Source organism: Tupaia chinensis, unplaced genomic scaffold (genome assembly GCF_000334495.1).
Source record: "Tupaia chinensis unplaced genomic scaffold, TupChi_1.0 Scaffold000101_1, whole genome shotgun sequence".
In the NCBI taxonomy this organism is placed as follows: domain Eukaryota; kingdom Metazoa; phylum Chordata; class Mammalia; order Scandentia; family Tupaiidae; genus Tupaia; species Tupaia belangeri.
Window position 1 is genome coordinate 2,703,356 of NW_006159565.1, and position 18,111 is coordinate 2,721,466.

The 18,111-nt window shown below is 45.0% G+C and overlaps 1 protein-coding gene and 2 pseudogenes across 1 annotated transcript in view; 2 read left to right on the plus strand and 1 right to left on the minus strand.

Moving 5' to 3' along the window:
• The first annotated feature begins 3,168 nt into the window (after positions 1-3,168).
• LOC102485828 (uncharacterized protein C11orf74 homolog) lies at positions 3,169-4,305 on the plus strand (annotated as a pseudogene).
• A 1,176-nt stretch (positions 4,306-5,481) lies between these two features.
• Positions 5,482-6,368, plus strand: LOC102486257 (40S ribosomal protein S4, X isoform-like; annotated as a pseudogene).
• A 9,294-nt stretch (positions 6,369-15,662) lies between these two features.
• INTS15 (integrator complex subunit 15) overlaps positions 15,663-18,111 on the minus strand; it is a 17,083-nt gene continuing 14,634 nt past the window's right edge. The window contains exon 6 of the mRNA XM_006143626.1: positions 15,663-16,473. Coding sequence (XP_006143688.1) covers positions 16,272-16,473 — 202 coding nt within the window. The 3' untranslated portion in view covers positions 15,663-16,271. The remainder of the gene's footprint in view (positions 16,474-18,111) is intronic.

The window sequence follows — 18,111 nt, forward strand, 5'->3', positions numbered from 1 at the left end:
CGCCGCCGTTGCCGCCGCCGCTCTAGGCAGCCGCCAGCTCGGTGGGCTTAACCCTTCCCGGCCCGGCCACTCACCCGGGCGGGGGACAGGATGCGGGGGCCCTGCGTGCGTCCCGGGCTGTCCGGTGCCGAGCGCAGCGCGCGCTGTGCCGCATCCCTGGTGCGCGTGTCCGCGCGCCACGGTTGGCGACTGTCGCCGCACGGGTATGTGTGAAGGAGATCCCAGCCAGATCCAGCCACCCCCTGAAAGGCAGGCATAGCCCCAGGGTGCCTCGGCCGAGGTACAAATTATGGCTAATTAGTGCTTAATTAGATGACATTCAGTTAATCGGGAGGTCTCACCCCAGGGGAGTGGGCCCTGTAGAGGCCAACCTTGGACCTCTCCTTCTGGACTCCTGGGTTTGTGAGGGCAGCTGGACAGGAGGCATGCCAACCTGGTCAGTGGGCTGTGACCGGAATGGATGAAATGGGCTCCTCGGGCTCCCCTGGAGAACTGGCGGAGCGGAGCTTGTCCCTCTGCCCGCTGCCCCCCTTCCTCTGGCCACAGGCCTAGTGATCAGTCCCTCCCACCTCCTTGCCTCCTCCAGGACCCTCTCTCCAGCAGTGACTTCTCTTTCCAGACATGCCAATCTGCTCTCTGTCTGAGCCAGGGGTCTTGGATTTTTTCTGGCCATTTCAATATCCCGCCAGTTTGCTTTACTGTCCTGGGAATACAGACTTCACTAGTCTGGAGAAGTCACATTAAAACTAAGATGCTCAAATTTTGAAAAACTTAGCCATTGAGTTGGTCTGGTGGCGTATTGGCTAAGGCAGCTAGATCCCACATGTAATTGCAGTCCCAGATCCAGCAGTTTGAGAAACGTGCTGGGTGCATGTGCATGCGTGCCAACTCCAGAAAGAAGAGAAAGATGGAAAACAGATTGCAGTGTGACCTTTCCCCATGGGGAGGTGCTTTCTTTTCTTCCTCTCTGTGCATACACCCTCTAGGGAAAAAAAGAAAAAGAAAGACTCAAAGATCCGGCCATGGAGAGCTGCTCCTGGGATGGAGAAGGAAGACCTACTGGAGGGAGACAAGAGCCCTCTGGGGGTCACAGTCTTTCCTCTTTCCTCTCTCATTGCTCACTTCTGTTGCACAAGTGCTCCCCTCCCATGCCATTTTTGGGTTTCTTCCTGGCCCCACAAACCAGAGTTTGGGACTTCCTCCAGCCTTTCCACAAAAAGCCTGGACTTGGGTGGTTTCACTAAAGACCAGGAGCTCTGGAGGGTGGAGGGCCCTTCTGACCATGGCGGGAACAAGAGAAGCAACAAGTGTCTGGGTTCGGAGGCAGAGTAACCTGTGGTCCCAGGTAGCTTGAGGCGACTTGTTACCTTCCATCTGTGAAGTGGAAGCAGCAGTCTGCTAGCCAGGGGAATAAAGGCAAAGCGCACATGTACACCCTCCCCTTCCCTGGGAGGGCCCAGGAGCAGAGCCATCTCTTCCTACTTCTACCTCCTGAAAGATCTCACACCCTGAGATCTCTTGGGCTGTTCTCCATCTCCACATCCTTGGAGCTCGCCCATCTTAAAATCATGCAACCCGGGACCAGCAGGTGGTGTAGTTGTTAAGGTGCTGGACACTCCCACATGGCCGACCATGTTTTGAGCCCTGGACCTGGTGGCTTGCTTTCTCACCCTCTCTCTCTGTGTCTCTCTCTGGTCAAATTAAAAATAAATGAATAAATGAATAAAAATTAAATAAATAATTCTTAAAATAAAAAAATAAACATGCTATCCCATTTCTCTCTCCTTTCAAACTTCCTTTTGTCTTCATCTGCCCATACTTCCTTCCTCTCTCCAACCTGGCTTCTGTCCCATCACTCCACCAAGACAGTTCACCTTAATCTCACTGGTGACTTCCCAAGTCACTAAATCCCTTATCTTGTTTGACCTCTCATCTCATAGAATTGGTATGCATCACCCTAGTAGCACCTGGGTGTTTATCACTAACCAGGAAGCTCTCCCCAGACTTGGTCTCCAGAGTGATTATTGGGGATTCATTACCTAGGCATGACTGATAGAATCATTGATCATGTGAATAAATTCAATGTCCAGCCTCGCTCCATCCCCATTGGCCAGGCTGGCATCAGGTGGCCCAGCACCCCAATCCCAAGCACTTGGATGGTCTTTCTGGTCTGACCAGTCCCATTCTGAAGCTATTTAGGGGCCTACCATGAGTCATCTCACTAGCATAAATGGGAGGAGCCTATGAAGACTAACAAAGACATTCTGTCATGGAAAATTCCAGGGGTGTAGAAGCTCTATCCCAGGAGCCCAGGACAAAGACCAAATTCTTTAATGTAACAGCAAGATGAGAGGGAAAGTGCATGGTTTCAAGAGTTAAATCTTCAGTTTCTGAACTGGCAGTCAACAGATACCATCTGAAATGAGGGGGGAAAAATCAAGCACTAGCATTATAAGCATGCTATTTAAAAACATGGCAACAGATACCAGATATAAAGGAGGTAGACACAGAGACAAGGGGGGGCGGTATATGGGTTGTTGCTAAGAGCCTTTTAGAACTACTTGACTCATCTGACTAGGTATATATATTATCCTGATAAAAATAAAAGGGACAAATGGGGGCCCTTGTAGTAACGCAACCCTCTGCAAGGCTAACCCATTTAGAAAGGTCTAGGTTCATATCTTGTGACCTTCCTAAACACACCAGGCACATAGGGACTGATTGAAGCTAGGAGATCATCACATGATGTGAACAGTTTGTTGGGGGTACTATCTCTTTGTCTCTCCCTCTATTTCTGTGTCTCTCTGACTCATGAGAGAAAAAAATCTTCTTAAAAATATTAGAGGGGTTGGGACCAGCAGTTAGCATAATGGCTATGTCCCTGGACTCCCATGTAGTCGACCACGGTTCACGTCCCAGACCTGGTGGCTTAAAACTCACGCTGGGCGCATGTGCGTGCATGCCCAAGATCCCGAGAAGACAATGGAGGAGAAGGGACTGCAGTGTGGCCATCCCCCCTGGGGGGTGATTTCTTGCTTTCTGTCTGTCTCTCTCTGTCTGCCTGGCAAGTGCATGTGCACTATAGCAAAAACCTCTAAAAAAAAAAGATTAAAAAAAATGAGAGGGGAATGGATGTGTAGCTATGATAAAGTGGCCTTGTAAATAGTAATGTCTGCACAGATGCCATGATTGGAGATGATGGATGAAGATTGAATAATCAAAGAAGTCCTGGATAAGTTTGTTAATTGTCATGAGCAAACATATGAAGAATTTCTGAGCACTTTTATTCATCTTTCTAAAGAGGATGTGACCAGTAGGGGACCACTTAGAACTAATTTTGCCAAAAGCATATTAACCTCTGTAAAATGTACTCTTTGAAACAAACCAAATGACTACCATCTTAGAAATTCTTCATACCAGCAGGTGGTGTGGTGGTTAAGGGCTCTGGACTTCCACATGACTGACTGTGGTTGCAGTCCTAGACTTGGCAGCTCGCTTTCTCATTTTCTCTTTCTCTCTCATTCTGTCCCTCTCTGGTAAAATTTAAATAAGTAAGTAAATAAATAAATAGAAATAAAAGAATTCTTAAAAAAAAAAGAAAGAAAACCATCTTTCTTCATACTTCATCAAATGTTCAGAAGAACAGATAATGATAGATGAAGGGCAAAAAGTTGGCAGGTCCTGAATTGGGCAGGAAAGGTGAAGATAGACAATTTCCTAGACTTAGAAGATTTGGATATGGACTCAGTGAAGAGATTAAGCCCCAAATAAGCAAGGATTTACTGCTTTCAGGAAAAGTGGAGGAGGAAGGAAGCAAGCGCACGCGCCCTACAGTGAAAATCTCTCCAAAAAAAAAAAAATTAAAAAAAAAATGTTCAGAAGAACAGATAATGATAGATGAAGGGCAAAAAGTTGGCAGGTCCTGAATTGGGCAGGAAAGGTGAAGGTAGACAATTTCCTAGACTTAGAAGATTTGGATATGGACTCAGTGAAGAGATTAAGCCCCAAATAAGCAAGGATTTGCTGCTTTCAGGAAAAGTGGAGGAGGAAGGAAGCACCTTCATTCCTTCTTGTATTCTTCCGGTGGCCCAGTCTCTCGGCCCTGAAGTGAAGCAAAAACCCACTGTAAAAGGAACAAGCAAGAAGAGACTCTTGGAGATTAAGTTTAGCCCTTCTCATTTGATGAGGAACTTGACTGACACTGTGAGGCTAGCCCCCAAGCTCCCTCCTGCAGAGATGGAAATGGTCAAAGAGCTCTCCAAGCAAAGGGGGAAGAACACAGACCCAGAGCAACCTTGTGACTAACTCACTGAGGCATCTCTGTGTTTATTTCTGTTTTGTTCTTATTTAAGCACCTTTAGAATAAAAGAGAAATCGGCCATTAAAAAAAAAATAGAGGGAAAAATAGGAAGAAAAACTTGGCTATTGAGTCTGGTGCTCAGGTATGGACAGGAGAAATACTCATAGGGAGAAAACTTGATTTCAGAGGATCCTTACTGCACATTTTAAGTATTGCAATAGGAAACAGCCCATGAGGGATCAGAGAAGGGGCAGATCCAGCAAAAGAGGAAAGGTGTTTCTTTGCAGTATGGAAGATGTGTCCAATGCTACCTAGCGGCTAAAGAAATAAAAATGTCATATTACAAATATGGAGATAACAATTTAAGTGACTGTGAATTTCTCATCAGAAACAGTGGAATCGGGGTTTCATTCACTCAGATTGGGTCATGTATCCCCACTAATGTCAGAACCTCAGGGATAACATCAGGATGTTCTCAGCAGAAGGAAAGAGAAGCTGGATTTTGGGCAGACAAAACAACAGAGGGCCTTTATAACTAAAATATATCATTTTTATTTATGATCTCTTTACATAAGTGAGACCATGATATACATATTGACTTGCAACAACTTGCTTTTTATTTTTATTTATTTATTTTAATTGCCAGAGGCTGCATGTGTTTGCCAGCAAGACATAGACAAACTTCCCCTCAATGGGGCATGGTCATACTGCAATCCCTTCTACTCCATTTCTCCATCCTGTTGGGATTTTGGGCACGCATGCACATGGGCCCAGTTGGAATTGCAGGCATGTGCAATGTGGAAGTTTGCTCCCTTAACTACTTGGCTTCAGGGTAGGCCCAAACTTGCTTTTTATTTATTTTGACTATTTTTTTTCTTCTTTGCTAGAGGTCACAGGCACTTGCCAAAGAGAGAGAAAAGTGAGGAGAAAGGAAGAAGCACCTCCCAGAAGGCATGACTATGCCACAATTCCCACTCCATTCTCCTCTTAGGATTCTGGCATGGGCCACATGTGCCTGGCATATCTCCATATCTCTCAAGCTGCTAGTTCTGAAATTCCAACCACACAGTTGGTCATGTGGGATCCAGCCTCCAGAACCATCATGCCACTAGCTGGCTCCACGCAACTTGCTTTGTTTTTGTTTTTGTTTTTAAAGAATTATTTATTGGGCTCTTTCCGTTCCTGGTGTAGCCATGGCTGGTGGCCCTAAGAAGCATCTGAAGCAGGCTGCAGCTCCAAAGCATTGGATGCTAGATAAACTGACCAGTGTGTTTGCCCCTCGTCCTTCCACTGTCCCCGACAAGCTGAGGGAATGTCTTCCTCTCATCATTTTCCTAAGGAACAGACTTAAGTATGCTTTAACAGGAGATGAGGTAAAGAAGATCTGCTTGCAGCGGTTCATTAAGATCGATGGCAAAGTCCGTACTGACATACCCTACCCTGCTCGTTTTATGGATGTCATCAGCATTGACAAGACGGGAGAGAATTTGAGAATTTCCTTCTGATCTATGACGCCCAAGGTCGCTTTGCTGTCCATCGTATTACACCTGAGGAGGCCAAGTTCAAGTTGTGCAGAGTGAGGAAAATCTTCGTGGGCACAAAAGGAATCCCTCATTTGGTGACTCTTGATGCTTGTACCATGGCTACCCGGATCCTCTCATCAAGGTGAACGACACCATTCAGACTGATTTGGAGACTGGCAAGATTACTGATTTCATCAAGTTCGACACTGGTAACCTGTGTATGGTGACAGGAGGTGCTAACTTGGGAAGAATTGGTGTGATCACCAACAGAGAGAGACATCCTGGCTCTTTTGATGTTGTTCATGTCAATGATGCCAAGAGCAACAGCTTTGTCACTCGGCTCTCCAACATTTTTGTTATTGGCAAAGGCAACAAACCATGGATTTCTCTTCCTCGAGGAAAAGGTATCCGCCTCACCATTGCCGAAGAGAGAGACAAGAGACTGGCAGCTAAACAGAGCAGCGGGTGAAATGATCTCTAGATTTTATGTTGGAGAGGTCTTCATACTTAATTAAAGAAAATATAGCATTCAAAAAAATTATTTATTGGAGCCGGCAGTTGGATGGTGGTTAAGGCCGCTGGACTCCCACATGGCTGACCGTGGTTAAAGTTCTGAACCTGGAGGCTTGTTTACTCTCTCTCTCTCTCTCTCTCTCTCTCTGTCCTCCTCTGGTCAAATTAAAATAAATAAATAAAGTTAAAATGAAATAATTCTTTAAAGAAGAATTATTTAATTTAATTATTATTACTATTATTTTTTAATTCACCAGAGGACATTTATTTTATTTAAACAGGCTCCTACTAATGAATATCTAGGCATTATTTCTGTTTTTTTTTTTTTCCTGCTACACGTTGATTATCCTTAATTTCAAAATCTGAAATGCTCCAAAATTCAGAATGTATGGAGCACCAAAATGATGACACATGTGGAAATATTCACACCTGAGCTCATGTGATGGACCACAGTTAAATATCTGCAGTACAAAATAGTGACTAAAATTACCTTCAGGCTGTCTGTAAGTGGTAAATAAAACACAAATGAATTTTATTTTAGACTTAGATCCCATCCCCAAGACACCTCATTATATATATGCAAGTATTCCAAAATCCCCCCAAATCCAAAATCCAAAACACTTCTGGTCTCAAGCATTTCAGATAAGGGATATTCAACCTGTATTGCAAACATATTTGTGTATAAAACTTAACTATGCAAGTTTTCTATGACAGGTACCCCTAGCAGTAGAATTGCTGGTCAAAGGCTACACATATTTTAAATTCTGATAGATACTGCCTAATGACCCCCTGGTGAAGTCATGCCAGTTCATGTCATCACCAGCCAAGAATGAGTGCCTGTGTTCCCACCACTCTACTAAACTAAGGATATTTTTGGACTCAGATTTCAGAAACACCCAACTAAACCAAGCTTATACAGGAAAGCACTATTCTCTATGAACAAGAAGTGCAATGATAGCCAAGTCTAGAGTTGTGAACCTCACACTTCCCTGTTACAGTTTAGATAATGGTTTGCCCCTCAAAGGTTTGTGTTTTGGAATGTGGTCCTAGTGCATGGTGATCGGTAACTGAATCATGGAGGCACTGGCCTCATGACTGAATTAATGCTGCCTGTGAGAGACTGAATTCTAGCTCTCCCCGAGTTAGAAGGGGTTAGTTCTCATGGGAGTGGGTGTCATAAAGAGGTGCCTGCAGCTCTCTCTGCATATGCCCACCAATCTGTTTCTGTTAGCCATGTTGATCTTATTGGTTTACTTTGTTTTTGTTTTTTTTTTGAGAGATTTTTGCTATAGAGTGCATGTGCTCACCAGAGAGACAGAGAGAGACAAAGAGACAGAAAGCAAGAAATCACCACCCCCCCACCACGGGGGAACAGTCACACCACAATCCTCCCTCCTCCATTCTCCTCTCGGTATCTTGGGAACACACGTAAGTTTTAAGATGCTGGGTCCAAGATTCCAACTATGGTCGATTATGTGCAAGTCCAATGATGTAACTGTTATGCAACTCCTGGTACCTTAATTTGTTCTTTTAAAAAGTCTTAGTGATGTTAAACATCACTTATAAGTTGGAGAAGGCATAGATACCACCAAATTATTATAATTTACAAGAACTGAAAATTTTCCTGTGTGGTTATGCTAGCAATTGGGATACCAACTCAATTTCTTTCGTTTGCTTTTTGTGTCTGAGTTAATTATATGAATAGTTCCAAAGTCGAAATTGCAAAACCAGGTTACAGTCAGCAGTCATGTTTCCATTCCAGTTCCTTTGACCTGCTCCTTCCCTGTTCTCATAGGCTACTAGTTTGATTAATTTTTTTCTTTATCCTTTTGTCATTTTTATTTATGCTTACCCAACACCCTTTCTTATACAAAAGATAGCATACTACAAACACTTCTGTGTGTGCTAGTTTTCTTTTTACTGAACAACAAATCCTGGTATTACAAATATTACTCACCTTCCACCACAATCCTGACTCCCAACACCATAGTTTCCAAATGTGAGGTTCTTTAATTTAAATTTTGTTTTCTCTGATTGCCAGAGGATGTATGCACTTGGCAGAGACAAAGCACCCTCCCAAGGGGGCATGGTCACACTGCACCCCATTTTCCATCAGGTTGGGATCTTGGTTATGCACACACACACTTTTTTTTTTTTTCTGGTAAGATCAATCATTTATTGAATTTAGCAACATTTAACAAAGCCAGGTTACTCCAGGTACTTTTTCGGCCACATGGGAGTCCAGCACATTAACCACCATGCCACCTGCTGGACCCATCAGGTACTATTTTAATTGCTTGGTGATACCTTAATGAGAAACAAAAAGACTAAATACCACCCTGCCATTGTGAAGTTTACATCTTAGGGTGGCTAAGCAGAGAACTATAAGAGATTAAGAATACTATGGGAATAAGTAAAGCTACAATAGATAGCAAAACAGGAATTCAAAGTTGAAGGCAAATTCTAACTTTCAATCATGTCTATTGACATGCTGGCCCTGTTGCCTTTCAAGCAAAATGCTTTGTCTCTGATGGTTACTTGAGGGCCTCTGCTACCACAAAATCCACTCCTAGCTATGAATAACAAGGCGTTTAAACTTTAGGAATCCTTTTCTAGAATAACTAGCCAGCTTTAGTATGCTTTTCATTAATAAGACACATCCCTAAAGTGGGCTCATGGTCCCAAGTGAACTACTCAGTATGTTAATTTAATTTATATAAACTTACCTAAAATATTACTTTGGCTTATTAAGCAAAGTTTTCTAATTCAACTAGTCCCTTTACTGCCCATAGAAGGAAACAGAAACAGGTAACAATAATCCTCCTCAATAATTAATAAATAAATAATTCTTTAAAAAATTTCCTGTTAAAAAATTAACTATTTTTTTTCTTTTTTTTTTCTTCAGATTTTTGCCATAGGGTATATGTGCTCCCTAGAGAGAAGAAAGACAGAGAGAGGGAAAGTGAGAAATCACTACCCAGGGGGTATGACCATGCCACAATCCCTTCTCTTCCACTCTTCTCTAGGAATTTTGGGCACATGCACTCTGGGTGTTTAAGTCACTGGGTCAGGACTCAAACCACAGTTAGTCATGTGGGAATCCAGCCACATTAACCACCATGCCACCTGCTGGACCCATCAGGTACTATTTTAATTGCTTGGTGATACCTTAATGAGAAACAAAAAGACTAAATACCACCCTGCCATTGTGAAGTTTACATCTTAGGGTGGCTAAGCAGAGAACTATAAGAGATTAAGAATACTATGGGAATAAGTAAAGCTACAATAGATAGCAAAACAGGAATTCAAAGTTGAAGGCAAATTCTAACTTTCAATCATGTCTATTGACATGCTGGCCCTGTTGCCTTTCAAGCAAAATGCTTTGTCTCTGATGGTTACTTGAGGGCCTCTGCTACCACAAAATCCACTCCTAGCTATGAATAACAAGGCGTTTAAACTTTAGGAATCCTTTTCTAGAATAACTAGCCAGCTTTAGTATGCTTTTCATTAATAAGACACATCCCTAAAGTGGGCTCATGGTCCCAAGTGAACTACTCAGTATGTTAATTTAATTTATATAAACTTACCTAAAATATTACTTTGGCTTATTAAGCAAAGTTTTCTAATTCAACTAGTCCCTTTACTGCCCATAGAAGGAAACAGAAACAGGGAATGAAACATGTTACTTATTACAGCAATTACACTGGGATAATAGAAATTGCTCTCCAAACAGCAAAACTGAACACTCTCCACCATGACCACATTGACAAGGTCACCCATCTGGGGAGTGTATCCATCAGGAATATTCAGCGAATCCTTGGTGAAGAAAATTTCATTATCTATCACCCCATTTCTTCCATATAGGTTGGTGACGCAGACCTTCTCCACATGTCTACACGTCGTGGGCTTCACCGAGTGTGCCACGATGTTGGATGTGCCTGGCAGGAGAGAGTACTCAACTGCCAGCCAGTCACCCTTAAAAGGTGTAAAACCTTCAGAAACAATATCAAGGGAGAAGCAAGTTTTCTTACTAATGTGGACAGCTTCTGTGCTTACAAAGGTAACACAAGCAGAATTCTGGTTTCAAGTTCTGATGGTCCAGAGTCGTCAGTATCATCACAGAGAATATCCACTTTGATTGCTTTGCATCTACGAGTAACTGGGTCTTCTTCCACAAGTACTGCAACTTTCTGTCCAACTTTCACTGGCGCACGGGCAGTCACAACATGATAATTGAAGTAGATTGACCCATTAATCAAGCCATAATCACCATAGAAACTTGTCACCACTCCCTTTTTAGTTTTCAAATGGCTATCACCTTTAGGGAACTCTACCTGCTGCTCCTGGGTGGAGTCCACTCTTCTTCAGAAGAAGTTCATGGCTCCTCTCAGAAGTCTGAGCATGGTGCCCTCGTCACCACAGTCTGGGTACTACATGCGACACACGAAGCACAAAGCCCGCTTTGTCCAGAGACCTTGAGTCACAGCCTCTGTAGTGAAGTGGTCTCTTTCCCGCTGTCTGCGAGGTAGGACCAAACTGTGAGGAAATCTCACAGAAAAGCCCCTCACTCTACCGTCTCAGCACAAGCAGGTCTCCTGCCCAAAGCCACTTTGCCGAGGCCACTGTAATGGCGCCTGCCATCTTCACGGGAGTGATCTCGGGACTCCACCGCACACACACTCTTCTGGCACATTGTTCAACCCACTGGGACTGGAATTCAAACCATGTAGGACCCGCCCCCTTAACCACTAGGCCATGGGGATGGTCCAGGGTTTTTAAATAATGAAATACAGGGAACCAGCAGTTAGCGTAATGGCTACGTAGTTGACCGCAGTTTGCGTCCTGGACCTGGTGGCTTAAACTCACGCCGGGCGTGTGTGCGTGCGTGCCCAAGATCCCAAGAGGAGAATGGAGGAGAAGGGATTGCAGTGTGGCCATCCCCTCTGGGGAGGTGATTTCTCGCTTTCTGTCTCTATGTCTCTCTCTGTCTTTCTGGTGAGCGCACGCGCCCTATAGTGAAAACCTCTCCAAAAAAAAATATAATAATAATGAAATACAGTACATGTACCCACATACACATACAAAATCCTAATTCTATCTTCTCTTGAAATCCGTAAGTTCTGGCAACACTCACCTTGGCCAGAAGGTGAGTGACAGTTGCCAATGTGGCAATTGTCAGTTCTGTATTTTCCAGTTCAGCACAGCACCCAGCACCCAGTCCCTCCAGGGGGCTACTGCTGGTAGCTTCCCTCACTGACATTATCTGCCTGGTCTTGAATGTCTTCTGAGTGCACAACTCAGTTAACCAGTCCTTTACTGATAGTTATTCAAGCTATTTCTACATTTTCCTTATCAAAAAACACTACACCAAGCAATTTCATATGTATACATATATACATACATACATACATATATTTTCCCCAAGGGAATTGAAAACTAATATCCACACAAATTTTCACTGCATCAATATCCATAAGAACCCCAAACTGGAAACAACCCAACTGTCCAACTGACAAATAAATAAAACTTGTGTATATGATGGATTGTTCAGCCATAAAAAAATGAAGTTCTGACACATGCTACATGGACGGACCTCAAAAATATTATACTAAGTGAAGTAAGCCAGACCCAAGGCCACATATTGTGTGATTCCATTTATATGAAATGTCCAGAAAAGGCAAATCCATAGAAACCAACAGATTAGTAGTTGCCAGGTGCTGGGGGGCAGGGAGAGTGACTGTTAATGGGTATGGGGTTTCTATCTGGGATGACAAAAGGTTCAAAAATAGGTGATGGTTGCACGACCACATGAATATACTAAAAGCTATACTGAATTTTATTTTAGTTTCTTTTCTATAAGCACACCAGAGAGACAGAGAGAAATCACCACTTGGGGAAGTGGATGGATGGCCACGCCACAATCCTTTCTCCATCCGTCTCCTGGGATTTTGGGCACTCATGCCTACAGTGTGACTTTCAAGCTGCCAGGTCTAAGACATGAACCACAGAATCGGCCATGTGAGATCCAACCATCTTAACCTTCATAACACCTGCTGGTCCAAACTACACATTTTAAATGGACAACTGGATACATGAGATCCGTGAATTCTCTCTCAATAAATGTGCTCTTTACCAAGGATACTTCAGCAAACATCCTCAGACATCCTTTCATACCTGGAACTGCTGTAGCACAAGGTCATGTTTTAATTTCTCCAGTGTGGGGTGCGATACTGTTTCTAGTAACTACACTTTCTAGTTTGCCAATCTGGTGTATGAATGAAAAAAATGGTACCTCAGGGGACCAGCAGTTAGCGTAATGGCCATGTCACTGAATCCCATGTAGCCGACCATGGTTCAAGTCCCGAACCTGGTGGCTTAAACTCACGCCAGGTGCGTGTGCATGCATGCCCAAGATCCCAAGAGGAGAATGGAGGAGAAGGGATTGTGGTGTGGCCATCCCCCCCGGGGGGGTGATTTCTCGCCTTTGCTCTTTCTCTCTCTGTCTAAAAAAAGAAAGAAAATGGTATCTCACTATAACCGAGATTTTCCTGGTTAGCACTTATGTAGAGAATCTGTTCATGTATATTGGCCATTTGTATTTTCTCTATTAATTTTGTTCATGTCCTTTACCCAATTTTTTAAAAATTAGATGGTCTTTTAAAGTTCTTTATACATTCTGTACAAATAGTTTTCTACATCACAAATAACTGACTCATCTAGCCATTCATTCTAGAATTTGTATTCATTTTAAAAATTTGCTACAGGGTACACACACTCACCAGAGAAAGAGAGAGGGAGTGAAAATGGGAAAGCAAGCCGCCAGGTTTGGAACTTGAACTGCAGTGAGCCATGTGGGAGTCCAGTGACTTTAACCACACCATCTGCTGGCCCTCATCTGTTCATGTTTAACATATGTAAAATACTTAGCAAGTGCCTGGCACATGATAATTTCTAAATAGGAGGATTGACTTTCATTATTAATAGGGAAGAACCAACCAGTGCAGGTGTGAACAGCCTGCCTGTATCTACATGTTTAATAGGTTGATTTAATTACTAGTATACTGCTAAGAATATCACCAAGGCAGGCTGTGGCTCCAGTGGCTGTAGTTCCTACATTTTTTTCTTTGTTTTGGCACAAACCAAACCTTGGGTCTGGGGAGCACAGTTGCACTCAGCCCCTATAAATGGTGAGGCCAGCTCGCAAGATGGTGCTGCAACCCCACTGCTCTCAGACCTTCTTGATGAACTTGGAAGCAACAGGAGAGCAACAGGAGAGCCTTATTCTTTTTGTTGTTGTTATAGGGCACATTTGCACACTGAAGGGGGTGAAAAAGTGAGAGATCATCCCCCCAACCCCAGGGAAATAGCCACACCACAATCCCTTCTCTTCTCTTGGAATTTTGGGTGTGTATGCACATGCACCCAGTGTTTTTTTTTTTTTTTTTTTTTTTGGAGAGGTTTTTTGCTATAGGGTGCATGCACTCACGAGAAAGACAGAAAGAGACAGAGAGACAGAAAGTGAGAAATCACCTTGTGGGAGATGGCCATGCCACAATCCCTTCTCCTCTATTCTCCTCTTGGGATCTTGGGCACACACGCACATGCGCCCGGCATGAGCTTAAGCCACCGGGTCCAGGACTCAAACCGTGGTTGACTACGTGGGAGTCCAGCGATAGCCATTACGCTAACTGCTGGCCCCATCCCCAGTGCTTTTTTCAAACCACTAGGTCTGGGACTCAAACTGTGCAGTCAGTCACATGGGATCCAGTTGCCTTAACCACCCTGCCACTTGCTGGCCCAGAGCTTTCCTTTTTTTTTTCTTTTTAAAAAATATTTGTATATTGGGAACCAGCAGTTAGCGTAATGGCTATGTCGCTGGGCTCCCACATAGTCGACCGCAGTTCGTGTCCCGGACCCGGTGGCTTAAAACTCACGCCGGGCACGTGTGCATGCGTGCCCAAGATCCCGAGAGGAGAATGGAGGAGAAGGGATTGCGGCGTGACCATCCCCCCTGGGGGGTGATTTCTCGCTTTCTATCTCTATGTCTCTCTCTGTCTGTCTGGCGAGCGCACGCGCCCTACAGTGAAAATCTCTCCAAAAAAAAAAAAAAAAATTTGTATATTATCTAGTGATTTTTGCTATAAGGTGCATGAGCTCGCTGGAAAGACTGAGCGACAGAAAGTGAGAAATCACCCACCAAGAGTGAAATCACCAGAAATCACCATTCCAGGGTTATAGCCATGCCACAATCCCTTCTCTTAGGATCTTGGCACACACACATGCACAAGCCCAGTGGGAGTTTAAGCTGCCAGGTCTGGGACTCAAACCATAGTCAACTATGTGGGAGTCCAGCCACATAGCCATTATGCCACCTGATCACTCAGAGCTGCTTTCCTGAAACACCTGGAACCAATATGAAAACAGATTTCTGATAAGCTTCACTATGCAGGTGGGTTCCAGTGGTGACACTCCAGTGGCCCTGGCTCACATACCTGAAGAACACGTGGTCCTCGTCAACCCATAACAGCCCTTACATAGCACTGTATTAGCTCACGTTCCTGATCTTGAGAGAAGCTTTAACTTCAGATTTTTCACAACTTCCCAGAGGGCATGCTCATGCTCCAATCCCTTCTTCATCTCTCTCTCCTTTTGGGATTTTGGGTACACTTTTATCCAAAATCCTGACATGTTTTTCAAGCTGCCGGGTCTTGCCGGTTCTAGGACTTGAAGCTCACAGTTGGTCATGTGGGATCCAGCTGTCCACAGGCTGACCCTGATTTCAGATTTAAAACACACACACATACACACACACACACACAGAAGTATTTGTTAGGTCATTTGGTCTGTTCTTCCGGTTACAGCCTTTATCCAAGAATAGAAGGGTAAATAAATCACAAGGTTAAATATCATCCTTACAAGTGACTCTTGTCCTTTAATACAAGGTCCTTAGTTGTTTGCTGTTACCATCTTTCATTTCTTACTTTTAGGCAAGGAAAGTCAGTGACATGGGTACTGGTCTCCCTTTCTCCCAAAACTAATAAATGAGAATGTGAAACAATCTTGTAATAGAAAAAGAAATTCCTCAGGGCTATCTGCTGTGCATGCAGAAAGAATGAATGCACCCAAAGCAAACAGACCAGACTGCCAGGGCTCCATGTGCTCACAGACCTCAGACTACCAGCCAGGGACAGTGTGTCTGCTGTGTGCCCGTCAAAAGAAGTGGCTACAAATTTGTGTTCAATCTTCTTACCATGATCATCACGGTCTAGGGAGAAAACCCCTGCAGCTCATATTAAGTTGTTAAAATATATTCCATAAAGTCTATAAAACTGTTTAGAAAAAATTTATTTGAACATATGAAAGGAAAATTTAGATACCCCAATAAAACAGAGAAGTTCCTTTCCTAGGAGACAGGGAAATCCTGACAGGTCCCTCGAGCCCATGGCAAGTGCTGTGCACAAGCTTGTGGTCATGTCGTGTCAGCTCTGAGCTCACAGAGCTGCAGAAAGAGCCTGTGTTTATAGCAGGGCCACATCACGTTCACCAGGAAAGAGGCCAGACAGGGGACCTGGAAATGCGGCTCCTCCATCAGCATCCCCCACACAGGCTCAGAAAGCGTGTCTGAAATGACACATAGAGAACAAAGGCCCACGGAGTTGGCATATTTTAAAAACACCCGCAGTAATCTCTCTCCAGAGGGCTGGACATGTTTCCTTTCATCCATCCAATCTGGATTTTTAAGTGTGACGAGGCAGGAGGCACCTGGATGCGACGAATCAGGACTTCACCCCAAGATGGTTTTGCCAGTGAGGAGGGGCCACTCGCTGCCTCCCTAAGGTCCTCTTCTGTGGGGTTGGTCACCCCTTCCTCCAGAAGGCTTCTTTGACCCAGACGCAGAAGGCACACTGCCGCTTGGCGGCTCACGTGGAACCGGCCTAGCGGATGGGCCTGAATGGAAACGTCACACCTGAGATGAAGGTGTGCCCAGGGTGGGTGGGCAGGGCAGGGTGGGCAGCGGGGTGGGCTGGCACAGCCCCGTAGCCCAGCGGGGGCGTGTGGATATGAGGGTAGAACCCCGGGGGCAGCGCTGTATGGGGTGACTGCTGTACTGGGCCTGAGATCACCAGCTGGAGCAGGCTGCAAACACAAGGAAAAGGGTTAGGGTTGTCAACTCCAAGACCATGTTCTGCGACACGCTCGCACCTGGCTGTGGCACCCTCACATACACATGGAACTGGAAGAATCAAAGGGAGGCACAAATCGTGCAGGTTTTGAGACAGGTGGAAACTGAGGGGGGAGGGCAGGGCCTATGGCCAGAGAAGAGTAGAGGTAGCATGCAGGTGGCAGATTTAGACCAGGACTGGGGCTGAGCCGGAGACGAGGACTAGCAATGGGAAGCCAGGGCACTCCAGGCAACAATACATGGGGAAAGGCCTGCGCTTCTCATCTGTGGGCCACACAGATGCTGGGTCCGAGGGAGAGCACTCCCAGCTCACTCCCTGCCCCACTCTCAGCATCTGGAATGCAGAGGGGCTCTTTGGCAAACAGTGACAGCAGCCTACATTCTCAGTCATTCTTAATGATCTAGTCCTAATTCCACAAAAGCCCCAGGAAAGCTGGCCTTTCAAATGACCCTGCAAGCAGGCCTCCCTAAAAGGGAGCTCAGGCCTGGACCCAGTCCTTACTGACCTTCGGGCCCATTGTCTTTCCCAGCTTTACCCTGAGGAGCCACAAACTGTCCTCCTCCATGCCTCCAGGCCAGGGCCACAGCCTCCCTCACACGGGATGCACTAGGTCTCCACAAACAATTATACACCCACCCTATCCTTGCCTGACTCCCACCCACCTAGGTCCACCCCAACTAATGGTGCCTGAACGCTCCCCCCGGGTGGTACAGCACACCCATGCCTCTACTTCTGACCCCAATCCACTCCCCAGCACTGGCTCCTTTCTGGGACTCCTTACAGAGTTTCTCACCCTGGCCCCATCCTTTCTACCCTCATTCTCCCCTAAGGATGAGGATGATGACCAGAACTTCCCAGTGTTGCTGGTGATCACCTCTGGTCTTCCGTATTCCCCACCCCTCCACTCCTTGTCCCATGTCATGCAGTCAGCCAGAACTAACCAACTTCCAAGCTTCTCCCCAGATTTTAATACTTCTTGGGCTCCTCTGGCTCTGCTCATTCCTCTCCTGACCCCTCTCCAGATCTCACTATGTCAGGTCCTATGTCTGGAGGTCTACACTGGTCTCTCTTATCACAAATCCAGCCTGGAAGTCCTGCTCGTGTCCCATCATTTGCCCCTGCGGTTCCTGTCCCACAATGCTCCACCTTTCCCTTCAAGCTGCCCTATGAAACCCAGCAACAACTCATCTTCCAGGTCACATCACCCTATGGCAGACCCTGAATATTCTCCCTACTCTCCTGAGATCCTTGAGAGAAGGGGCTGGGTCTTCCCCATGGCATAGCAACTAAGTATCGTGTATTGTATGGAGGAAGCTGGATCCCACATGGCCAATGAGGACTCAAGTCCCAGACCTGGTGGCTTACATGCCAGGTGTGTGTGCACCTAGGATCCAGACAGGTTGGAGAATTAAAAGAAAAAGGATTGTGACCAGTTCCCATTGAGGAGTGGTTTCTCTCTTCCCTTTCATCCTCCAAACCCAGCCAATCTTTTTTTCTTTAAGAATTATTTAATTTTATCTATTATTTATTATTATTATTATTATTTAGAGAGATTTTTGCTATAGGGCACATGCGTTCGCCAGAGAGACAG